Source organism: Pan troglodytes, chromosome 10, assembly GCF_028858775.2.
Source record: "Pan troglodytes isolate AG18354 chromosome 10, NHGRI_mPanTro3-v2.0_pri, whole genome shotgun sequence".
In the NCBI taxonomy this organism is placed as follows: Eukaryota; Metazoa; Chordata; class Mammalia; order Primates; family Hominidae; genus Pan; species Pan troglodytes.
In genome coordinates, this window is record NC_072408.2 from 14,866,916 (window position 1) to 14,884,446 (window position 17,531).

At 45.4% G+C, this 17,531-nt stretch overlaps 1 protein-coding gene and 1 long non-coding RNA gene across 2 annotated transcripts; one reads left to right on the plus strand and one right to left on the minus strand.

The window, feature by feature from the left end:
• Window positions 1–4,732: 4,732 nt before the first annotated feature.
• Window positions 4,733–10,474, plus strand: DPPA3 (developmental pluripotency associated 3). Its single transcript, XM_001164778.7, has 4 exons — window positions 4,733–5,046; window positions 8,572–8,816; window positions 9,589–9,630; window positions 10,349–10,474. The coding sequence occupies exons 1-4, from the start codon at window positions 4,965–4,967 to the stop codon at window positions 10,457–10,459; spliced, it is 480 nt and encodes a 159-aa protein (XP_001164778.1). The 5' UTR covers window positions 4,733–4,964; the 3' UTR covers window positions 10,460–10,474.
• Window positions 8,670–10,474, minus strand: LOC107967739 (uncharacterized). The gene is made up of 3 exons (XR_001708458.4): window positions 10,270–10,474; window positions 9,931–10,032; window positions 8,670–8,757 (listed from the first exon to the last, which is right to left on the minus strand). It is a non-coding gene; the product is annotated as an uncharacterized LOC107967739 (long non-coding RNA).
• Window positions 10,475–17,531: the final 7,057 nt, after the last annotated feature.

Genomic DNA, 17,531 nt, shown 5'->3' on the forward strand with positions numbered 1-17,531 from the left:
GTTTGAGACCAGCCTGACCAACATGGAGAAACCCCGTCTCAACTAAAAATACAAAATTATCCGGGTGTGGTGGCGCATGCCTGTAATCCCAGCTACTCAGGAGGCTGAGGCAGGAGAATCGCTTGAACCTGGGAGGCGGAGGTTGCGGTGAGCCGAGATCGTGTCATTGCACTCCAGCCTGGGCAACAATAGCGAAACTCCGTCTCAAAAAAAAAAAAAAGAAAGAAAGAAAAATAGCTGCATGTTGGTAGGGTTTTCCAAAATAGCAGCCCTCATCTTCCCCTTACCAGGCTTTCCCTCTCTGGAATACCATACACACACATACACGCACACACACACATATACATGTGTGTATGTATGTATATATGAATTTGTTTCAAAATGGGAGGTCAAAAATATATATATTTTTGTGACAGGGTCTCTGTGGCCCAGGCTGGAGTGCAATGGTGCAATCATAGCTCACTGCAGCCTTCAACTCCTGGGCTCAAGCCATCCTCCTGCCTCAGTGACCCGTATTGGGTACCCATATTGGGGACCACAGGCCTGTGCCATCAGCCCCAGCTAATTTTTACATTTTTGGGGGGAGACCTTGCCTCGCTTTGTTGTTCAGGCTGGCCTCAAACTCCTGGGCTCGAGAGATCCTCCCACTTCAGCCTCCCAAAGTGCTGGGATTACAGGCCTGAGCCGCCATGGTCGGTCCACTTAAAATATGTTTAAATAAATTTGTTATGCTTACCTCTTGTTAATCTGTCTTCTGTTATAGAAGTGTCAGGTATGAGGCTGGGCACGGTGGCTCACGCCTGTTATCCCAGCACGTTGGGAGGCTGAGGCGGGTGGATCACCTGAGGTCAGGAGTTCGAGACCAGCCTGGCTAACATGGTGAAACCCCGTCTCTACTAAAAAAAATTAGCTGGACATGGTGGCTCATGTCTGTAATCCTAGCTACTCGGGAGGCTGAGGCAGGAGACTCGCTTGAACCTGGGAGGCGGAATTTCTGCTCCCACTTCAGCCTTCAGAGTAGCTGGGACTGCAGGCACGAGCCACCATGCCCAGCTAATGTTTGTATTTTTTGTAGAGACAGGGGTCTCACTATGCTGCCAAGGCTGGTCTTGAACTCCTGGGCTCAAGTGATCCTCCGGCCTCCGCCTCCCAAAGTGCTGGAATTATAGGATTGAGCCACCAGGCCCAGCCCTGTTTCCTCTATACACATAACAGATTTTCATAACTGAACTTACGAACTTTTTAAAATTATAACTCTTTACCATGTATCATTAAACACTTAAATAATTTTCATTACTCATCCAGACTCAATGCAATGTTCTTGTGGATTTCCCTACGTTCATTCTTGCTCCCCTTTCCCCTTCTCTTATGTGTTTTACAGCTGATAATTGTTTTCTCCCCCATTGTTTTCTTTTTCTTACTCCCCTCTTTCCTTCCCCACCTTTTTTTTTTTTTTTTTTTTTTTTTTTTTTTTTTATACAGAGTATTGCTCTGTTGCCCAGGCTGAAGTGCAGTGGCCCATCCAGGCTCATTGCAACCTCGCCCTCCCTGGTTCAAGGGATTCTCCCACATCGGCCTCCCAAGGAGCTGGGATTACAGGCACATGCCACCATGCCCCGCTGATTTTTGTATTTTTAGTAGAGATGGGGTTTTGCCACGTTGGCCAGGCTGGTCTCAAACTCCTGGCCTCTCTGTTGGCCTTCCAAAGTGCTAGGATTACAGGCATAAGCCACTGTGCCTGGCCCCTTTACCCCTTTTTCCCCCACTTTTTTAAATTCAAAAAGTTGTATGTGCATATACTATAAAGTAGCACATAGTTCTAAGTTTCTTAAAACAGACACATGTCCTAACTGACACATGTCCCAACTGCCGTCCTCTGCTGCATTCTTCATTTTCTTTTTCCCATAAGCACCCACTTTAAACTTTGGTATGGATGGCTTTTGGGGGGGCATTTGTGTATTTCTTTTCTTTTTTTTTGTTTTTGTTTTTGAGACAGAGCCTCTCACTGTGTCACCCAGGCTGGAATGCAGTGGCGTGATCTGGGCTCACCGCAACCTCTGCTTCCCGGGTTCAAGCGATTTTCTCACCTCAGCCTCCCCAGTAGCTGGGCCTACAGGCATGTGCCACCACACCCGGCTAATTTTTGTATTTTTAGCAGAGGTGGGGTTTCACCATGTTCGCCAGGCTGGTCTCAAACTCCTGGTCTCAAGTGATCTGCTCCCAAAGTGCTGGGATTCCAGGCGGGAGCCACCACGCCCGGCCTTTGTGTATTTCTATAGAGCAAGTTTTTTTGTTGTTTTGTTTTGTTTTGTTTTTGAGATGGAGTTTCACTCTTGTCGCCCAGGCTGGAGTGCAATAGCATGATCTCGGCTTACTGCAACCTCTACCTCCTGGGTTCAAGCAATTCTTCTGCCTCAGCCTCCAGAATAGCTGGGACTACAGGCATGCACCACCACGCCTGGCTAATTTTTGTACTTTTAGTAGACACGGGGGTTTCACCATGTTGGCCAGGCTGGTCTCGAACTCCTGACCTCAGGTGATCCACCCACTTTGGCCTCCCAAAGTGCTGGGAGTCCAGGCATAAGCCACCGTGCCTGGTCTATAGAGCAAGTTTGTAATGATATGTCTTGATTTTTTCCATTTAGGCATCCTTTCTTGACTTCTAACGTGTAGATGTGGCTTTTTTCCTCTTCCTTCTCATGTATTAACATATTTCAAATTTGGTTCCTCATCCTTCTAATTTGCTTCTTTTCTTTTTTGTCTTTTTTTTTTTTTTTTTTTTTTTGAGACTGAGTCTTGCTCTGTCACCAGGTTGGAGTGCAGTGGCACGATTTTGGCTCACTGCAACCTCCACCTCCTAGATTCAAGTGATTCTCCTGCCCCAGCCTCTTAGGTAGCTGTGATTACAGGTGGTTGCCACCAAGCCCGGCTAATTGTTGTATTTGTTTTGTTCTGAGATGGAGTCTTGCTCTGTTGCCCAGGCTGGAGTGCAGTGGCATGATCTCGGCCCACTGCAACCTGCACCTCCCGGGTTCAAGCAATTCTCCTGCCTCAGCCTCCTGAGTAGCTGGGACTATAGGCGCCTGCCACTACGCTCAGCTAAATTTTTGTATTTTTAGTAGAGATGGGGTTTCACTGTGTTAGCCAGGATGGTCTTGATCTCCTGACCTTGTGATCTGCCCACTTCGGCCTCCCAAAGTGCTGGGATTACAGGCGTGAGCCACTGTGCCTGGCCTAGTTTTTGTATTTTTAGTGGAGACAGTGTTTCACCATGTTGGCCAGGTTAGTCCCGAACTCCTGGCTTCAAGCAATCCACCTGCCTCAGCCTCCCAAAGTGCTGGGATTACAGGCGTGAGCCACTGTGCCCAGCCTAGGTTTTTTACAAATGAGAGTCTATTTCAGCCCTTTTTGTTATCTCACCTCCTAATCCTAAACCCCCTGCAATGGGATTTTTTTGTATTTCTCTCTCCAGTGAAATTCTTGGGGACTGATTATCAGAGATTCCCCCAGGCAAGAGGGAGATTAGCCAAGAGCTGAACAACAGAAGTAGAAAGTTCACAGTGCCGTAAAGCAGGGCTGCTTAACTTGAGCACCCATCAGAATCACCTGGGGATCACTTCTGGGTCTTCTGGCTAAATGCAGAATTGCCTGGGAGGCTTGTTAAAGCATTACCACTGGGCGCCAGTCTTTGATTCAGTAGGGCTGGGTTGGAGCTCAGAATTTGTATATCTAAGTTAACTAGGTGCTTGTTGTAAACTGCACTTTTTTTTTTTCCCAAGAGGCAGGGTCCTGCCCTGTCTACCAGGCTGGAGTGCAGTGGCACGGTCATAGGTCACTGCAGCCTTTAACTGCTGGCTGATTAAGCGATGCTGGAGACCACACTTTTGAGAATCACTTGCATAAAGTGTTGGGACATGATCTATGCCTATGGCTGCTCATTCTCTATGAAAATATTTCTTAATCATAACTTCAATTTTTGCTTTTTACCAAACCCAAACAAGGTTGCCTTTGAGTATTTTCTCGTGGTTTCCACCTAGAGAGGGAATGGGGGAAGGTGCGTATTTGAATAAGAGGGAAAAAGATGAGAGGGGCAGCTGGGGACTTGTTCTTCCACCTCCTGCAGACAATCAGTGGTTAAATGTTGTTGTGCTTTGCTACAAATACAAGCATTTTTTTGTGGGGAGGGAGTAGCAATTTGTAAGGTTAGTTAATTTCAGCTGCTCAGAAATGTTAGGTACTGTTTATAGTTTATAAAACAAATTAACAAATAAAAAATACATGTCCCTAAAATATCAAGCTATGAAAGTGTTCATAACAGATACTTCTTCATTATTCCTCTCTTCTTTCTTAGTAGCAGCAAAGGTTTAAGATGATTGAAGCAAGGAAAACTTAAAGGAAACTTTCTCAGTTAGCTTAATTGGGAGTTTTTGGGCAGTGGTGGTGGTGGAGCGGGGGCGGTAAGAACTGCCATTCTCCTCTCTGCACTAGAACACTAAAGCCCAGTTCACAAAACAGAAGCCATCTCCAGGAGCAGAGTTTGGGGGAAAAAAAAAAAAAAACAAGAAAAAAACAACTTATATGTAAGGCAACCTCAGGGAGACAGAACCACAAAAAGAGGATTTTAATAAATTTTCTAGCAGATATGACATCCGACAGATTATTTTAATGCAAAGCAGATGAAGAACTACCCTATGAGTCTAAACTACACCCATTCACCTTTAATCATTTGGATCCCTTAATCCTCTAATCATGGGATCATTAACATTCAAATATCCTGGAAGATTGGCCTATCTGTATTTTAAAAGGAAGCCGGACCTATAGTTTACGTCAGTTCTTTGACCATTCGTTGGAGCTCCGGTTTTCAGCCTCTTTCCGGGCTACCTTGTAGCAATTTGAGGCTCTGTCATCAGTTTCTGCTACGTTTCAAAGATCCAGGAGAAGCTTAGTGTTGTGTCAAGACGCCGATGGACCCATCACAGTTTAATCCAACCTACATCCCAGGGTCTCCACAAATGCTTACCGAAGAAAATTCCCGGGACGATTCAGGTAAGCCAGATAATGCCCTTCTTGACTATATGACTATAGGGGGGTTGGGAGGTCAAAAGGCTGCCGTCTTCTTTTTTTTTTTTTTTTTAATGTTGACTTCAGTCTTTGCAAGAGGAATGTATTTAGGTAAACCTCAAACCAGAGGTAGTCAACACAGAGGTCAAAGACTTTATTAAAAGCGGTGATGGTGGTGGTGAGAATTGTATTATTTTATTCACTATGCTTAGGAGTACTTCAGATTTCTTTCTTTTTTTTTTTTTTTTTTTGAGACGGAGTCTTGCTCTGTCGCCCAGGCTGGAGTGCAGTGGCGCGATCTCGGCTCACTCCAAGTTCCGCCTCCTGGGTTCACGCCATTCTCCTGCCTCAGCCTCTCAAGTAGCTGGGACTACAGGCGCCCGCCACCACGCCCGGCTATTTTTTTTTTTTTTTTTTTGTATTTTTGGTAGAGACGGGGTTTCACCGTGTTAGCCAGGGTGGTCTTGATCTCCTTACCTCGTGATCCGCCCGCCTTGGCCTCCCAAAGTACTGGGATTACAGGCTTGAGCCACTGCGCCCGGCCAGTACTTCAGATTTCTAAGACCAGTTTCTGGGGAGAAATAATTGGAATCACAGAACGCGGCTCATGGCGTCGTTGCATCAGTATCTTCCCCAACAGCAATACATGTCAGGAACGGTAAAAAGGAACAAATACAGAGACCAAATAAACAAAAGATAGGGGAAAAAAATGAAAGAATATGAGAAACTTTAACTTCAGTTGAACCTAAAGTTTTTCTTAATCTCTCGCCAACATTATTTTTATTTATATTTATTTTTTTGAGACGGAGTCTCTCTGTGTCGCCCAGGCGGGAGTGCAGTGGCGCGATGTCGGCTCACTGCAACCTCCGCCTCTCTGGTTCAAGCAATTCTCCTGTCTCAGCCTCCAAAGTAGCTGGATTACAGGCATGTGCCACCACGCTCGGCTAATCTTTTGTATTTTTAGTAGAGACAGGGTTTCACTATGTTGGCCAGACTGGTCTGGATCTCCTGACGTCGTGGTCCGCCCACCTCTGCCTCCCAAATGCTGGGATTACAGGCGTGAGCCAGCGCGCCCGTCCTATTTTTATTTTTATTTTTGACAGTGGGTCTCTCCATGTTGCCCAGGCTGGTATCGAACACTTGGGTTCAGTCCATCCTCTTGCGTAGCTGGGACTGCAGGCGTGCGCCACCGAGTCCGGGCTCTAAGCCAACATTTTTGAGACTGGCTTTCCAGCTAAATGTTAATAAACAGACTAACAGCATCACTGGGAAAATGGAAGGGAGAGGCCGTAAACGTGCTCCGTAATGTAAATTAGTAGCAGGACCTACACCGGAGGGCGGCTTATCTAGAAACTGCTTGGGTAATTCTGCTCCCTGATAGGCCGGGTCTTCCGGTGGAGAACTCCTTTCTTACAGCAGCACCCAAGCGCGGGCTTGGCCACTGAGGCCCTCCACGTGGTTTGAAGTCTTATTTATGACCCTGACAGCGGGGCTGGGTGTCTAGGGTGGTGGCGGCAGAAACCCTGGAGCCAACAACTTCGACTGCCCGATGCCGGGAGGTCTGGGAACTGGGCCGCTGGCGCGCTGACGCCCTCTGCGCCTGGTCTTAGCTGTGTCCCCTGCGTCCAGAAGAAAGAATGCTGGTCTATATATCCGAGTGGGAAAGAAAAATGAACGTACCCCCAGTCTCTCCCTTTCCTTGCGTCTGCCTTAGTACCTCACAGTTCCACAAAGGATCCTCGTTTCCATGTGCACAGGTCCCTAGACTTTGAGAATCGATCTCGAACTTTGATATTGTTTAATACTTTCACATATAGGGGGCAAAAAACAAAACAAAACACACATACAGGGGGCAGTTAACGATAACCTTATTGTATGAGATATGCGTATGTATGGGATACGCCTCACAGTTCGGATGGGAGAGACGAGAATGAGTGGTTGATTTCCCAAAATAGAGTTTGAGTGAAGAGATCTAATACCATGAAGGAGCTGGGCAACTAAATTAGGGCTAACTGGAGAGGGTAACAGCCACTTACTTCGACTGCCCAGTTTTGCTTAAGGATGAGGATTCTGGGAGAAAATAGTATATGGGTTTTTCTTGTCTCTTTCACAAGATTCCACAGAATGTACGGTAGGTAATGCTTGTGAGATACTCAGGGGATCTCTTAAGTGTAAGTGAACAAAGCTAGCTCAGGGCAGCGTGTGGGACACGCTTGTAGCGCCAGCTACTCTGGACGCTGAGGTGGGAGGATCGCTTGAGCCTGGGAGGTAGAGGCTGCAATGAGCCATGATAGTGCCACTGCACTCCAGCCTGGGTGACAGAGCAAGACCCTGTCTCAAAAAATAACAGTCTACCATCCTGGCTAACACGGTGAAACCTCTTCTCTACTAAAAAATAGAAAAAAATTAGCCGGGCATGGTGGGGGGCGCCTGTAGTCCCAGCTGCTCGGGAGGCTGAGGCAGGAGAATGGCGTGAACCCGGGAGGCGGAGCTTGCAGTGAGCCGAGATGGCGCCACTGCACTCCAGCCTGGGCGGCAGAGCGAGACTCCGTCTTGATAATAATAATAATAATAATAACAGTCTAGAAAACAAGGGATTACAGTCATCCCTCGGTTATACTCTGGGAATTGTTCCAGGACACCCCCAAAATCTGTAAGTGATCAAGTGCCACAGTGGGCCCTGCGAAACCTTGCGAAAAAGGTTAACAGTGTGTGTGGGGATTTCGAATTTTGTGATTGGTTGGAAAAAATTCTCGCGTAAGTGGGACCCAAAGTTTAAACCCGTGTTGTTCAAGGGTCAGCTGTGTTATCATGTGCCCCTGTACAAGTGACTTCTTCCTGCCTTGACTTTCCTTTTTTTTGAGACGGAGTTTTGCTCTTGTTGCCCAGGCTGGAGTGCAGTGGCGCAACCTGAGGTCACTGCAAACCTCCGCTTCCCGGATTCAAGCGATTCTCCTGCCTCAGCCTCCCGAGTAGCTGGGATCACAGGCATGCACCACCACGCCTGGCTAATTTTGTAGTTTTATTTCTATTTTTATTTTTATTTATTTATTTTTTTGAGACGGAGTCTTGCTCTGTCGCCCAGACTAGAGTGCAGTGGCGCGATCTTGGCTCACTGCAAGCTCCACCTCCTGGGTTCACACCATTCTCCTGCCTCAGCCTCCCAAGTACCTGGGACTACAGGCGCCCGCCACAACGCCCGGCTAATTTTTTGTATTTTTTAGTAGATAGGGAGTTTCACCGTATTAGCCAGGATGGTCTCGATCTCCTGACCTTATGATCTGCCCGCCTCGGCCTCCCAAAGTGCTGGGATCACAGGCGTGAGCCACCGCGCTGGGATAACTTTACGATTTTTGAGAAAAGACTAGAGGTTGTGCGTTGTTTACTGTGACCTTCCACCCTGAGGAATTTCCCACACAGCGCCCTGTTCCCCTGCTTAAGGGCAGACCTAGTTGAAGTGTGAATGTTGAAGATCCCCTTAATGTAATGGCTTTTAACCTTCTCTTTCAGGGGCCTCTCAAATCTCCTCCGAGACGTTGATAAAGAACCTTAGTAACTTGACTATCAACGCTAGTAGCGAATCTGTTTCCCCTCTATCGGAAGCTTTACTCCGTCGAGAGTCTGTAGGAGCAGCAGTCCTCAGGGAAATCGAAGATGAGTGGCTTTACAGCAGGAGAGGAGTAAGAACATTGCTGTCTGTGCAGAGAGAAAAGATGGCAAGATTGAGATACATGTTACTCGGCGGAGTTCGTAGGGTATGTTGATGTGATGTGGCCGGGGCTGTCCAATTCCGGAGAGTGACACTCATAAATTAAGACCTAATTAAGACTCCCTAGCTCTAGGCCCGGTGCGGTGGCTGAGGCCTGTAATCTGAGCACTTCGGGAGGCTGAGGCAGGTGGATCACCTGAGGACAGGAGTTCGAAACCAGCCTGGCCAACATGGTGAAACCCTGTCTCTACTAAAAATACAAAAAGTTAGCTGGGCCTGGTGGTGGGCACCTGTAATCTCAGCTACTTGGGAGGCTGAGGCTAGAGAATCGCTTGAACCCTGGAGGCAGAGGTTGCAGTGAGCCGAGATTGTGCCATTGCCCTCCAGCCTGGGCAACAAGAGCAAAACAAGAGTCTCAAAAAAAGACTCCCAGCTCACGTCTGTAATCCCTGCACTTTGGATGGCTGAGGTGGGAGGATCACTTGAGCTCAAGGAGTTCCAGACCAGCCTAGGCAATATAAAAAATTAATAAAATCAGCCATCTCTACAAAAAATTAATTAGCTGGGTGTAGTGGTGCGTGCCTGTAAGTCCCAGCTGCTGTGGGGTGGGTGGCTGAGGGCTGAGGCAGCTGGATCACTTGAGCCTGGGGGGTTAAGGCTGCAGTGAGCCATGATTGCTCCACTGCAATCCAGCCTGGGCAACAGAGAAAGACCCTGTCTCAATAACAAATTCCCTAGCTTCTCTCCCTTATATAGATGTGTAATATTAGTAATCTTTTTCTTGATAGTTTTCAATAAACATATTTTTTCCCATGAAGCATGAAAGAAGACCAACAAACAAGGAGCCTAAGGGAGTTAAGGTAAGTATAATTTTTTTCTTTTTCTTTTCCTTTTTTTTTTTTTTGGCTATATATGTGGATGGGTATCTGGTTTGTTTCCTTTTGCCGGAATAGGGAATTAGGGAATTTGCTTGGACTTTCTGAATCCCCAGGGACCCTGGATAAGTCAGTTCATGTTTGTAGTTTTTAAAAATATATTCTTTATTCTTTATTTTTCAGAGAAGTTTTATGTTCATAGCCCTTCCCCCACACCCCACACATGCCGCCTCTACTGTCAACGTCACACACCAGAATTGCACACTTTGCAGCTGATGAACTTACCCTGACAGGATTATCATCCAGAGTTCATAGTTTACACTAGGGGTCACTCTTGGTGTTAGGTTGATACTTTCACGTGCTGTCACAAATATCTTCACGGTAGCACTGTATAGTAAGAGGACAAACACTTCAGCAGAGTGTCTAGCAGCAGAATGAGTTACATTTAAGGCATTCAGAGAACGGAGACTAGAATGTTTTATTGACAATCTGCACTTGTTACCATTACAAAATGACCCACAAGCTGCCATTCTGTGGTACCCATATTTTGATTTTTTTCTCCTAAAATGTTTTGCTTTTGGCCTGTATGCCCTTTTTGTGTGTGTTGCCCGTTCCAACACTTACCTAAATTTATAGTTGAGGGTTTATTACATTTCTCTGGGGTACAATATTCCAATTAATCCATTTCATCATTTTTTTTCAGAAGGAATCAAGACCATTCAAATGTCCCTGCAGTTTCTGCGTGTCTAATGGATGGGATCCTTCTGAGAATGCTAGAATAGGGAATCAAGACACCAAGCCACTTCAGCCATAAATCTTATTCTTGCACCTTTTTTTCTTGCTAGTAATTTTATATAGCAGGTTGAGAAAGCTACTCTATGCTAGTATAGACTATACACCAATAATTTTGATAATGAGTTCTAGGATGTATTTTTCTTGTATCTTTTTCTTCCTACTATGATACTAGTAATTCATAAGGGATCTGTGTAATCTGAATGTATTTGAATAACTTTAGCTCTACTGTTTGACCCAAAGAAGCAAAGACGATATAAGTATTCCCATGTGTCTTAGAAGCCCAAAGTCAGTGAGATGAAACCCAACATCAAGAAATTGAAGCAAAGTTACTTGTGGATAAAGAAAGCATTAGGTAGTTTGGCTATAGCATAATTAGATTTTCTGGCTTTCAAAAATTTGGATTGCAATCCCAGCAAACTTTGTTATTTTTACAGTTTTCAGTATCAAAGTGTTTATATAGAAACAATAAAGCTGACATTTGAGTACCTTTTAAAAATTGTTCTTGATTTTATTCTTGTTCTTGCTAACAATTAGATGAACAATAGTTTTATTACATTCCTAGAATGTAAATATCTGGCATTCTAATATTTTATATCTTCCCACTGGGAAGAAACTTCATTGTACATTTGGGTGAGATTGGAAAACACAGGCACAGATAGTTGCAAATATCAACTTCCCATTAGAGATGTGAAAATCGGAAGGAGGTACTTACTACGTTGTTGATAGGAAATATGCAGGGGTCCTCACACCAGGCAAGCAATTCTTTTTTGTTTGGTTTTCTGAGACACAGTTTCGCTCTTGTAGCCCAGGCTGGAGTGCGATGGCACTATCTCAGCTCACTGCAACCTCCGCCTCCTGAGTTCAAGCGATTCTCTTGCCTCAGCCTCCTGAGTAGCTGGGATTACAAGCACCTGCCACCATGCCTGGCTAATTTGTGTATTTTTAGTAGAGACAGGGTTTCACCATACTGGCCAGGCTGGTCTGGAACTCCTGACTTCAGATGATCTGCCCACCTTGGCTTCCCAAAGTGCTGGGATTACAGGTGTAAGCCACGGCACCTGGCCTCCAAGCAAGCCATTCTGCCATAGATATCAGCTGGGTGTCTAATTCAATTCCAGCACTGTCTACCTGGAAATAGCTCCAGATCTTACAGGTTGAAGGCTCAGTCCCACAAGACTGCCTGCACTTCTAATGCTAATCACAAGCTTCAGGTTTTCTTACCTGTGCTTTTGGCTGACCAGCTACAAATCAGGGTTCCCTCGACCCCTTGCTTGAGTTTGATTAATTTGCTCTAGTGGCTCATAGAACTCAGGGAAACACCTTGCTTATTGTGAAGGATATTACAAAGGATACAGATGAATAACCAGATGGAAGAGATGCATGGGGCGAGGTATAGGAGAAAAGACAAGCAGGGTGAACCACCCTTCAGGAGTGTGCCGCTAGCTGTCCAGGAGCCCTCAGAACTCCTTTTGTGTTTTTAGGGAAGCTTCATTAGGTAGGCATGATTGATTACATCACTGGCCATTGGTTTATCAACTCAACCTTCAGCCCCTGTCCCTTTCCCTGGAGGTCCCGGAATGGGAGTGAAACATTCAACCCTCCAATCACTTGGTGGTTTCTCCTGGCAACCTGCCCACATCCTGAGGCTATCTTGGAGCCCCCAGCAAAGCAGTCACCATTAGCATACAAAAGTTATCACTCCAGAGATTTCGAAGATTTTAGGAGCTATATGACAGGAAATGGTGACTAAGAACAAATATATTTCATAATATCACAGGGAGAATTGGAAAGGATATCTGTATGATATGTAATAACCCAAGAAGATGCTATCCAGTGATTTCTTTGTGGTTTTTGTTTTGTTTTTTTGAGATGGGGTCTCACTTTGTTGCCCAGGCTGGAGTGCAGGACCACACTGCCAAGTCTGGTCATCAGAAGTTACCCCACTGAAGAACTAAATTTAACATGGTCTACCAGCAAGGACAAATGTGGGGCAGATTGAGCATTGGTTATATTTCTTTTTTTCTTTTTCTTTTTTTTTTTTTGAGATGGAGTTTCACTCTTGTTGCCCAGGCTGGAGGGCAGTGGCGCAATATCAGCTCACTGCAACCTCTGCCTCCCATATTCAAGCGATTCTCCTGCCTCAGCTTCCTGAGTAGCTGGGATTACAGGCATGTGCCATCACGCCCAGATAATTTTGTATTTTTTAGTACAGATAGGGTCTAACCATGTTGGTCAGGCTGGTATCGAACTCCTGACCTCAGATGATCCACCCACCTCAGCCTCCCAAAGTGCTGGGATTATAGGCATGAGCCACTGTGCCCGGCAGAGCATTTGTTATAACTTACAAATCGTTCCTAGTAGCAAAGCTAACTTTTATTATTTTTCTGTATGAGCTTGAAAATCACTGACTAGTTAAAAAACGCGACTTATTTTTATTGCAATCATGTTAAATTTGTAAATTAATGAAAACATTAATTCTACATGTCACATGTCCTTTCGTATTCTTTTGAGATGCAGTCTCGCTCTGTCACCAATGCTGAAGTGCAGTGGTGCCATCTCTGCTCACTGCAACCTCCACCTCCCAGGTTCAAGCGATTCTCCTGCCTCAGACTCCCAAGTAGCTGGGACTACAGGCGTGTGCCACCACGCCCAGCTAATTTTTGTATTTTTAGTAGAGACAGGGTTTCACCATGTTAGCCAGACTGGTCTCGAACTCCTGACCTCAGGCAATCTGCCTGCCTTGGCCTCCCAAAGTACTGGGATTATAGGCATGAGACACCGCGCCTGGCTAGTATTTAGGTATATTTTTAAACCTTTCTATAATAATATCTTCCTTTCATGTATTTCCTGCCGAGAGCATCAGTTCAAGTTGCCCTGAATCTTTATGCTCCCAGTTTACATTTATTGAGTGCTAGGCATTATTCTAAGGACTTTACGTGCATTAGCTTATTTAAACCTCAAAACTTCTGAGATAGGTCACTTCCGGTGTCTTCATTTTACAGAAAAAAAAAGCACAAAAGTAGTGAACTTGCTCAAAGTTACATAAGAAGTGGCTTATCTGAGATGGAAGTCAGCTAAGCCAAGTCGGTACTTTCTTCTTTTTTTTTTTTGAGATGGAGTTTTGCTCTTGTAGCCCAGGCTGTAATGCAATGGTGCAATCTCGGCTCACTGCAACCTCCGCCTCTTGGGTTCAAGCAATTCTCCTGCCTCAGCCTCTCAAGTAGCTGGGATTACAGGTGACTGCCACCATGCCCAGCTAATTTTTGTATTTTTAGTAGAGACGGGGTTTCGCCACATTGGCCAGGCTGGTCTCGAACTCCTGACCTCAGGTGATCTCCCCACGTCGGCTTCCCAAAGTGCTGGGATTATAGGCGTAAGCCACTGCGCCTGGCCCAAGTCGTACTTTCTACAGATATCTTCCTCTTCAGATTATATTATGGTGTGTTAAAATATTGCCATTACATTTTTCAACTGGTTGTAATATATGAAAGTTGTTTTTTTTCTATATTTACTTATTTGAGCCAGGGTCTTGCTCAGTTGCCCAGGCTGGGAGTGTAGTGAGGCTTGGCTCACTGCAAACTCCACCTCCCGGGCTGAAGCAATCCTCCCACCTCAGCCTTCTGAGTAGCTAGAACTACAGGCATGAGCCACAATGCCCGGCTAATTTTTTGTATTGTTTGGGGAGACAGAGTTTCACCGTGTTGCCCAGGCTAACGCTGTTAATTTCTATATTTGCTGTTCACTCAACATTTTTTGTTTTACTTTAAACTTTTTAAAAAAAAATTTCAAACTACATAAAGTTGCAAGCTTAAGCTCATAAACCTGTGTGTACATTTTACCTAGATACAACAATTGTTAGCATTAGCCACATTTCATTTAACATTCTATATTTTCTCTTTTTAAACAGATATTTGAGAGTAAATTTCAGATAACACTTCATCCCAAAATAGTTTGTGTTTTCTTAGAACAAGAATATTGACTTATATAACCACAGTAGAAGGATAAAATTCAAGAAATTTATGGCCAGATGTGGTGACTCATGCCTATAATCTCAGCACTTTTGGTGGCTGAGCCCAGAGATTTGCTTGAGGCCAAGAGTTCGAGACTAGCCTGGCAACATAGTGAGATCCTAGTCTCTACAAACAAAAAATAAATTAGCCAGGTGTAGTGTTGGGGGCCGGGGGGCGAAGATGTGGAAGGGATAGGAAGCGGGGAAGGGGTAGGAAGGGATAGGAAGGGAGGAAATGGGCTAGAGGACCCCAGGGGTTCAAAAGGCAACTTATTTATTTATTTTGAGGCAGAGTTTCGCTCTTGTAGCCCAGGCTGTAGTGCAATGGTGCAATCTCGGCTCGCTGCAACCTCCGCCTCCTGGGTTCAAGCGATTCTCCTGCCTCAGCCTCCTGAGTAGCTGGGATTACAGGTGCCTGCCACCTCGCCTAGCTAATTTTTGTATTTTTAGTAGAGATGGGGTTTCACCACATTGGCCAGGCTGATCTGGAACTCCTGACCTCAGGCAATGCACCCGCCTCAGCCTCCCAAAGTGCTGGGATTACAGGTGTAATCCCAGCGCGGGCACCACGCCCGGCCCAGGGTTTATTTTTGTATTTCTACTGGCCCACGCACTCCAGCCCAAAGGGCCTATGGCCCAAGGCCCCACAATCAGGCCCCAGCGGTCACCAGCTCTGGTCTTGGACCAGCCCTTGGTGCCCACCTGTACCCCCACCTCACCCATTTGGTCACATGCACTGGTTGTCACTTTACTACAGCTCATTCCTTTCCAATAAAAGTTTCTGTGACTTAAAAAATATACATATATTTTTCTATATGATGTTAGATAGGGGCCCTACTTAATTCTTTTGCATATGGTTATCTAGCTGTCCAAGCAACATGTGTTGAAAAGACCATTCTTAAAAAAATAAATAAAAATTAAAAAAAGACCATTCTTTCCCTATTGAGTTGTTAACAATCAATTATTAATGTGAATGTTTATTTTTGAATTTGCTTATTACATTGACCTATACATTTGTTTGTTTATTTATTTATTGGAGATGAAGTCTTGCTCTGTTGCCCAGGCTGGAGTGCAGTGGTGCGATCTTGGCTCATTGCAACCTCCGTCTCCTGGGTTCAAGTGATCTCCTGCCTCAACCTCCCGAGTAGCTGGGACTACAGGTGTGTGCCATCACACCGGGCTAATTTTTGTATTTTTAGTAGAGACTGGGTTTCACCATGTTGGCCAGGCTGGTCTTGATCTCCTGATCTCAGGCCATCCGCTCACCTTGGCATCCCAAAGTGCTGGGATTACAGGCATGATCCACCTCACCTGGCCTGATCTATATGTTTGTTTTTATGCCAATATCACACTGTCTTGGTTACTCTTGCTCTGTGGTACATTTTGAAATCAGGAAGTGTGAGTCCTCCAACTTTATTCTTCTTTTTCAAGTTGTTGAGACTTTATTAATTTAAAATATTATTAGGCCGGGCAAGGTGACATAAACCTGTAGACCCAGCTACTCCTGAGCTGAGGAGGGAGGATCATTTGAGGCCAGGAGTTCGAGGCTGTGGTGCCCTATGATCACACTGTGAATAGCTGCTGCACTGCAGCCTGGGCAACATAGTGAGGCCCCTTCTCTAAAAATAAATTAAAAATAGGCTGGGCACAGTGTCTTACATCTGCTCTCCCAGCACTTTGGGAGGCTGAGGCAAGAGGATCACTTGAGCCCAGGAGTTTAAGGCCAGCCTGGGCAACATAGCTAGACCTCATCTTTACAAATAATTAAAAAATTAGCTGGGTGTGGTGGTGTGCACCTGTGGTCCCAGGTACTTGAGAGGCTGAGATCATGGCCCTGCTTGGGCAATAGAGTGAGACCTTGTCTCAAAAAATAAAAAATTGTTATAAGGATACTTTGGTTTGATATATCACTTATCAAATTTGTGCTGTGCCATAATGAGATTTCTCATATGCTTGTGGGCTTTTCTCTATTCTTTTGAATTCCTTATAAGATTGAGGCCAGGCACAGTGGCTCACGCCTGTAATTCCAGCACTTTGGGAGGCCAAGGCGGGTGGATTACCTGAGGTCAGGAGTTCAAGACCAGCCTGGCCAATGTTGTGAAACCTCATCTCTACTAAAAATACAAAAATTAGCCAGGCATGGTGGCTCATGCCTGTAATCCCAGCACTTTGGGAGGCCCAGGCGGGCGGATCATGAGGTCAGGTGATCGAGACCATCCTGGCTAACATGGTGAAACCCCAACTCTACCAAAAATACAAAAAACTGGCCAGGCATGGTGGTGGATGCCTGTAATCCCAGCTACTCAGGAGGCTGAGGCAGGAGAATTGCTCGAACCTGGGAGGCGGAGATTGCAGTGAGCTGAGATCGCACCACTGCACTCCAGCCTGGGCGACAGAGCAAGACTCCATCTCAGAAAAAAAAAAAAAAAAAAAAGAGATTGAAAATTAAGTTTATCTTAAGATCCATTATTTTTCAAAATAGTGAGAGTCTTGGCCAGGCACAGTGGCACACGCCTGTTATCCCAACACTTTGAGAGGCGGAGGCAAGGCAGGTGGATCACCTGAGGTCAGGAGTTCGAGACCAGCCTGGCCAACATGGTGAAACCCCGTCTGTACTAATACAAAAATTAGCTGGGCGTGGTGGTGCGTGCCTGTAATCCCAGCTACTCGGGAGTGGGACGCAGGAGAATCACTTGAACCCGGGAGACGAGGTTGCAGTGAGCCGAGATCACGCCATTACACTCCAGCCTGGGCAACAAGAGTGAAACTCCATCTCAAAAAAAAAAAAAAAAAAAGGTGAGAATCTAGTGATAAATATCAGGAAGAAATGGTGTGTGTAACTTGCTAAATGAGAGGTGGTAGATGAGATCTTTCCTATTTCCTGGTTACCAGGACCCATAGTCACATTTTAGTTTCAGAGTAACTCCAGCTCAGTTTCCTTCCTGCAGGGTTTGCTAAGGGACACCGTTTCGTAAGATCAGACACAAGAACATCTTTCACTATCAAAAGTAGGCTAGCGATAGGATAAGAGAGTACATTTGGGAGAATGCCGACCTTATGTTACTGATTCCTATCTGCTTTA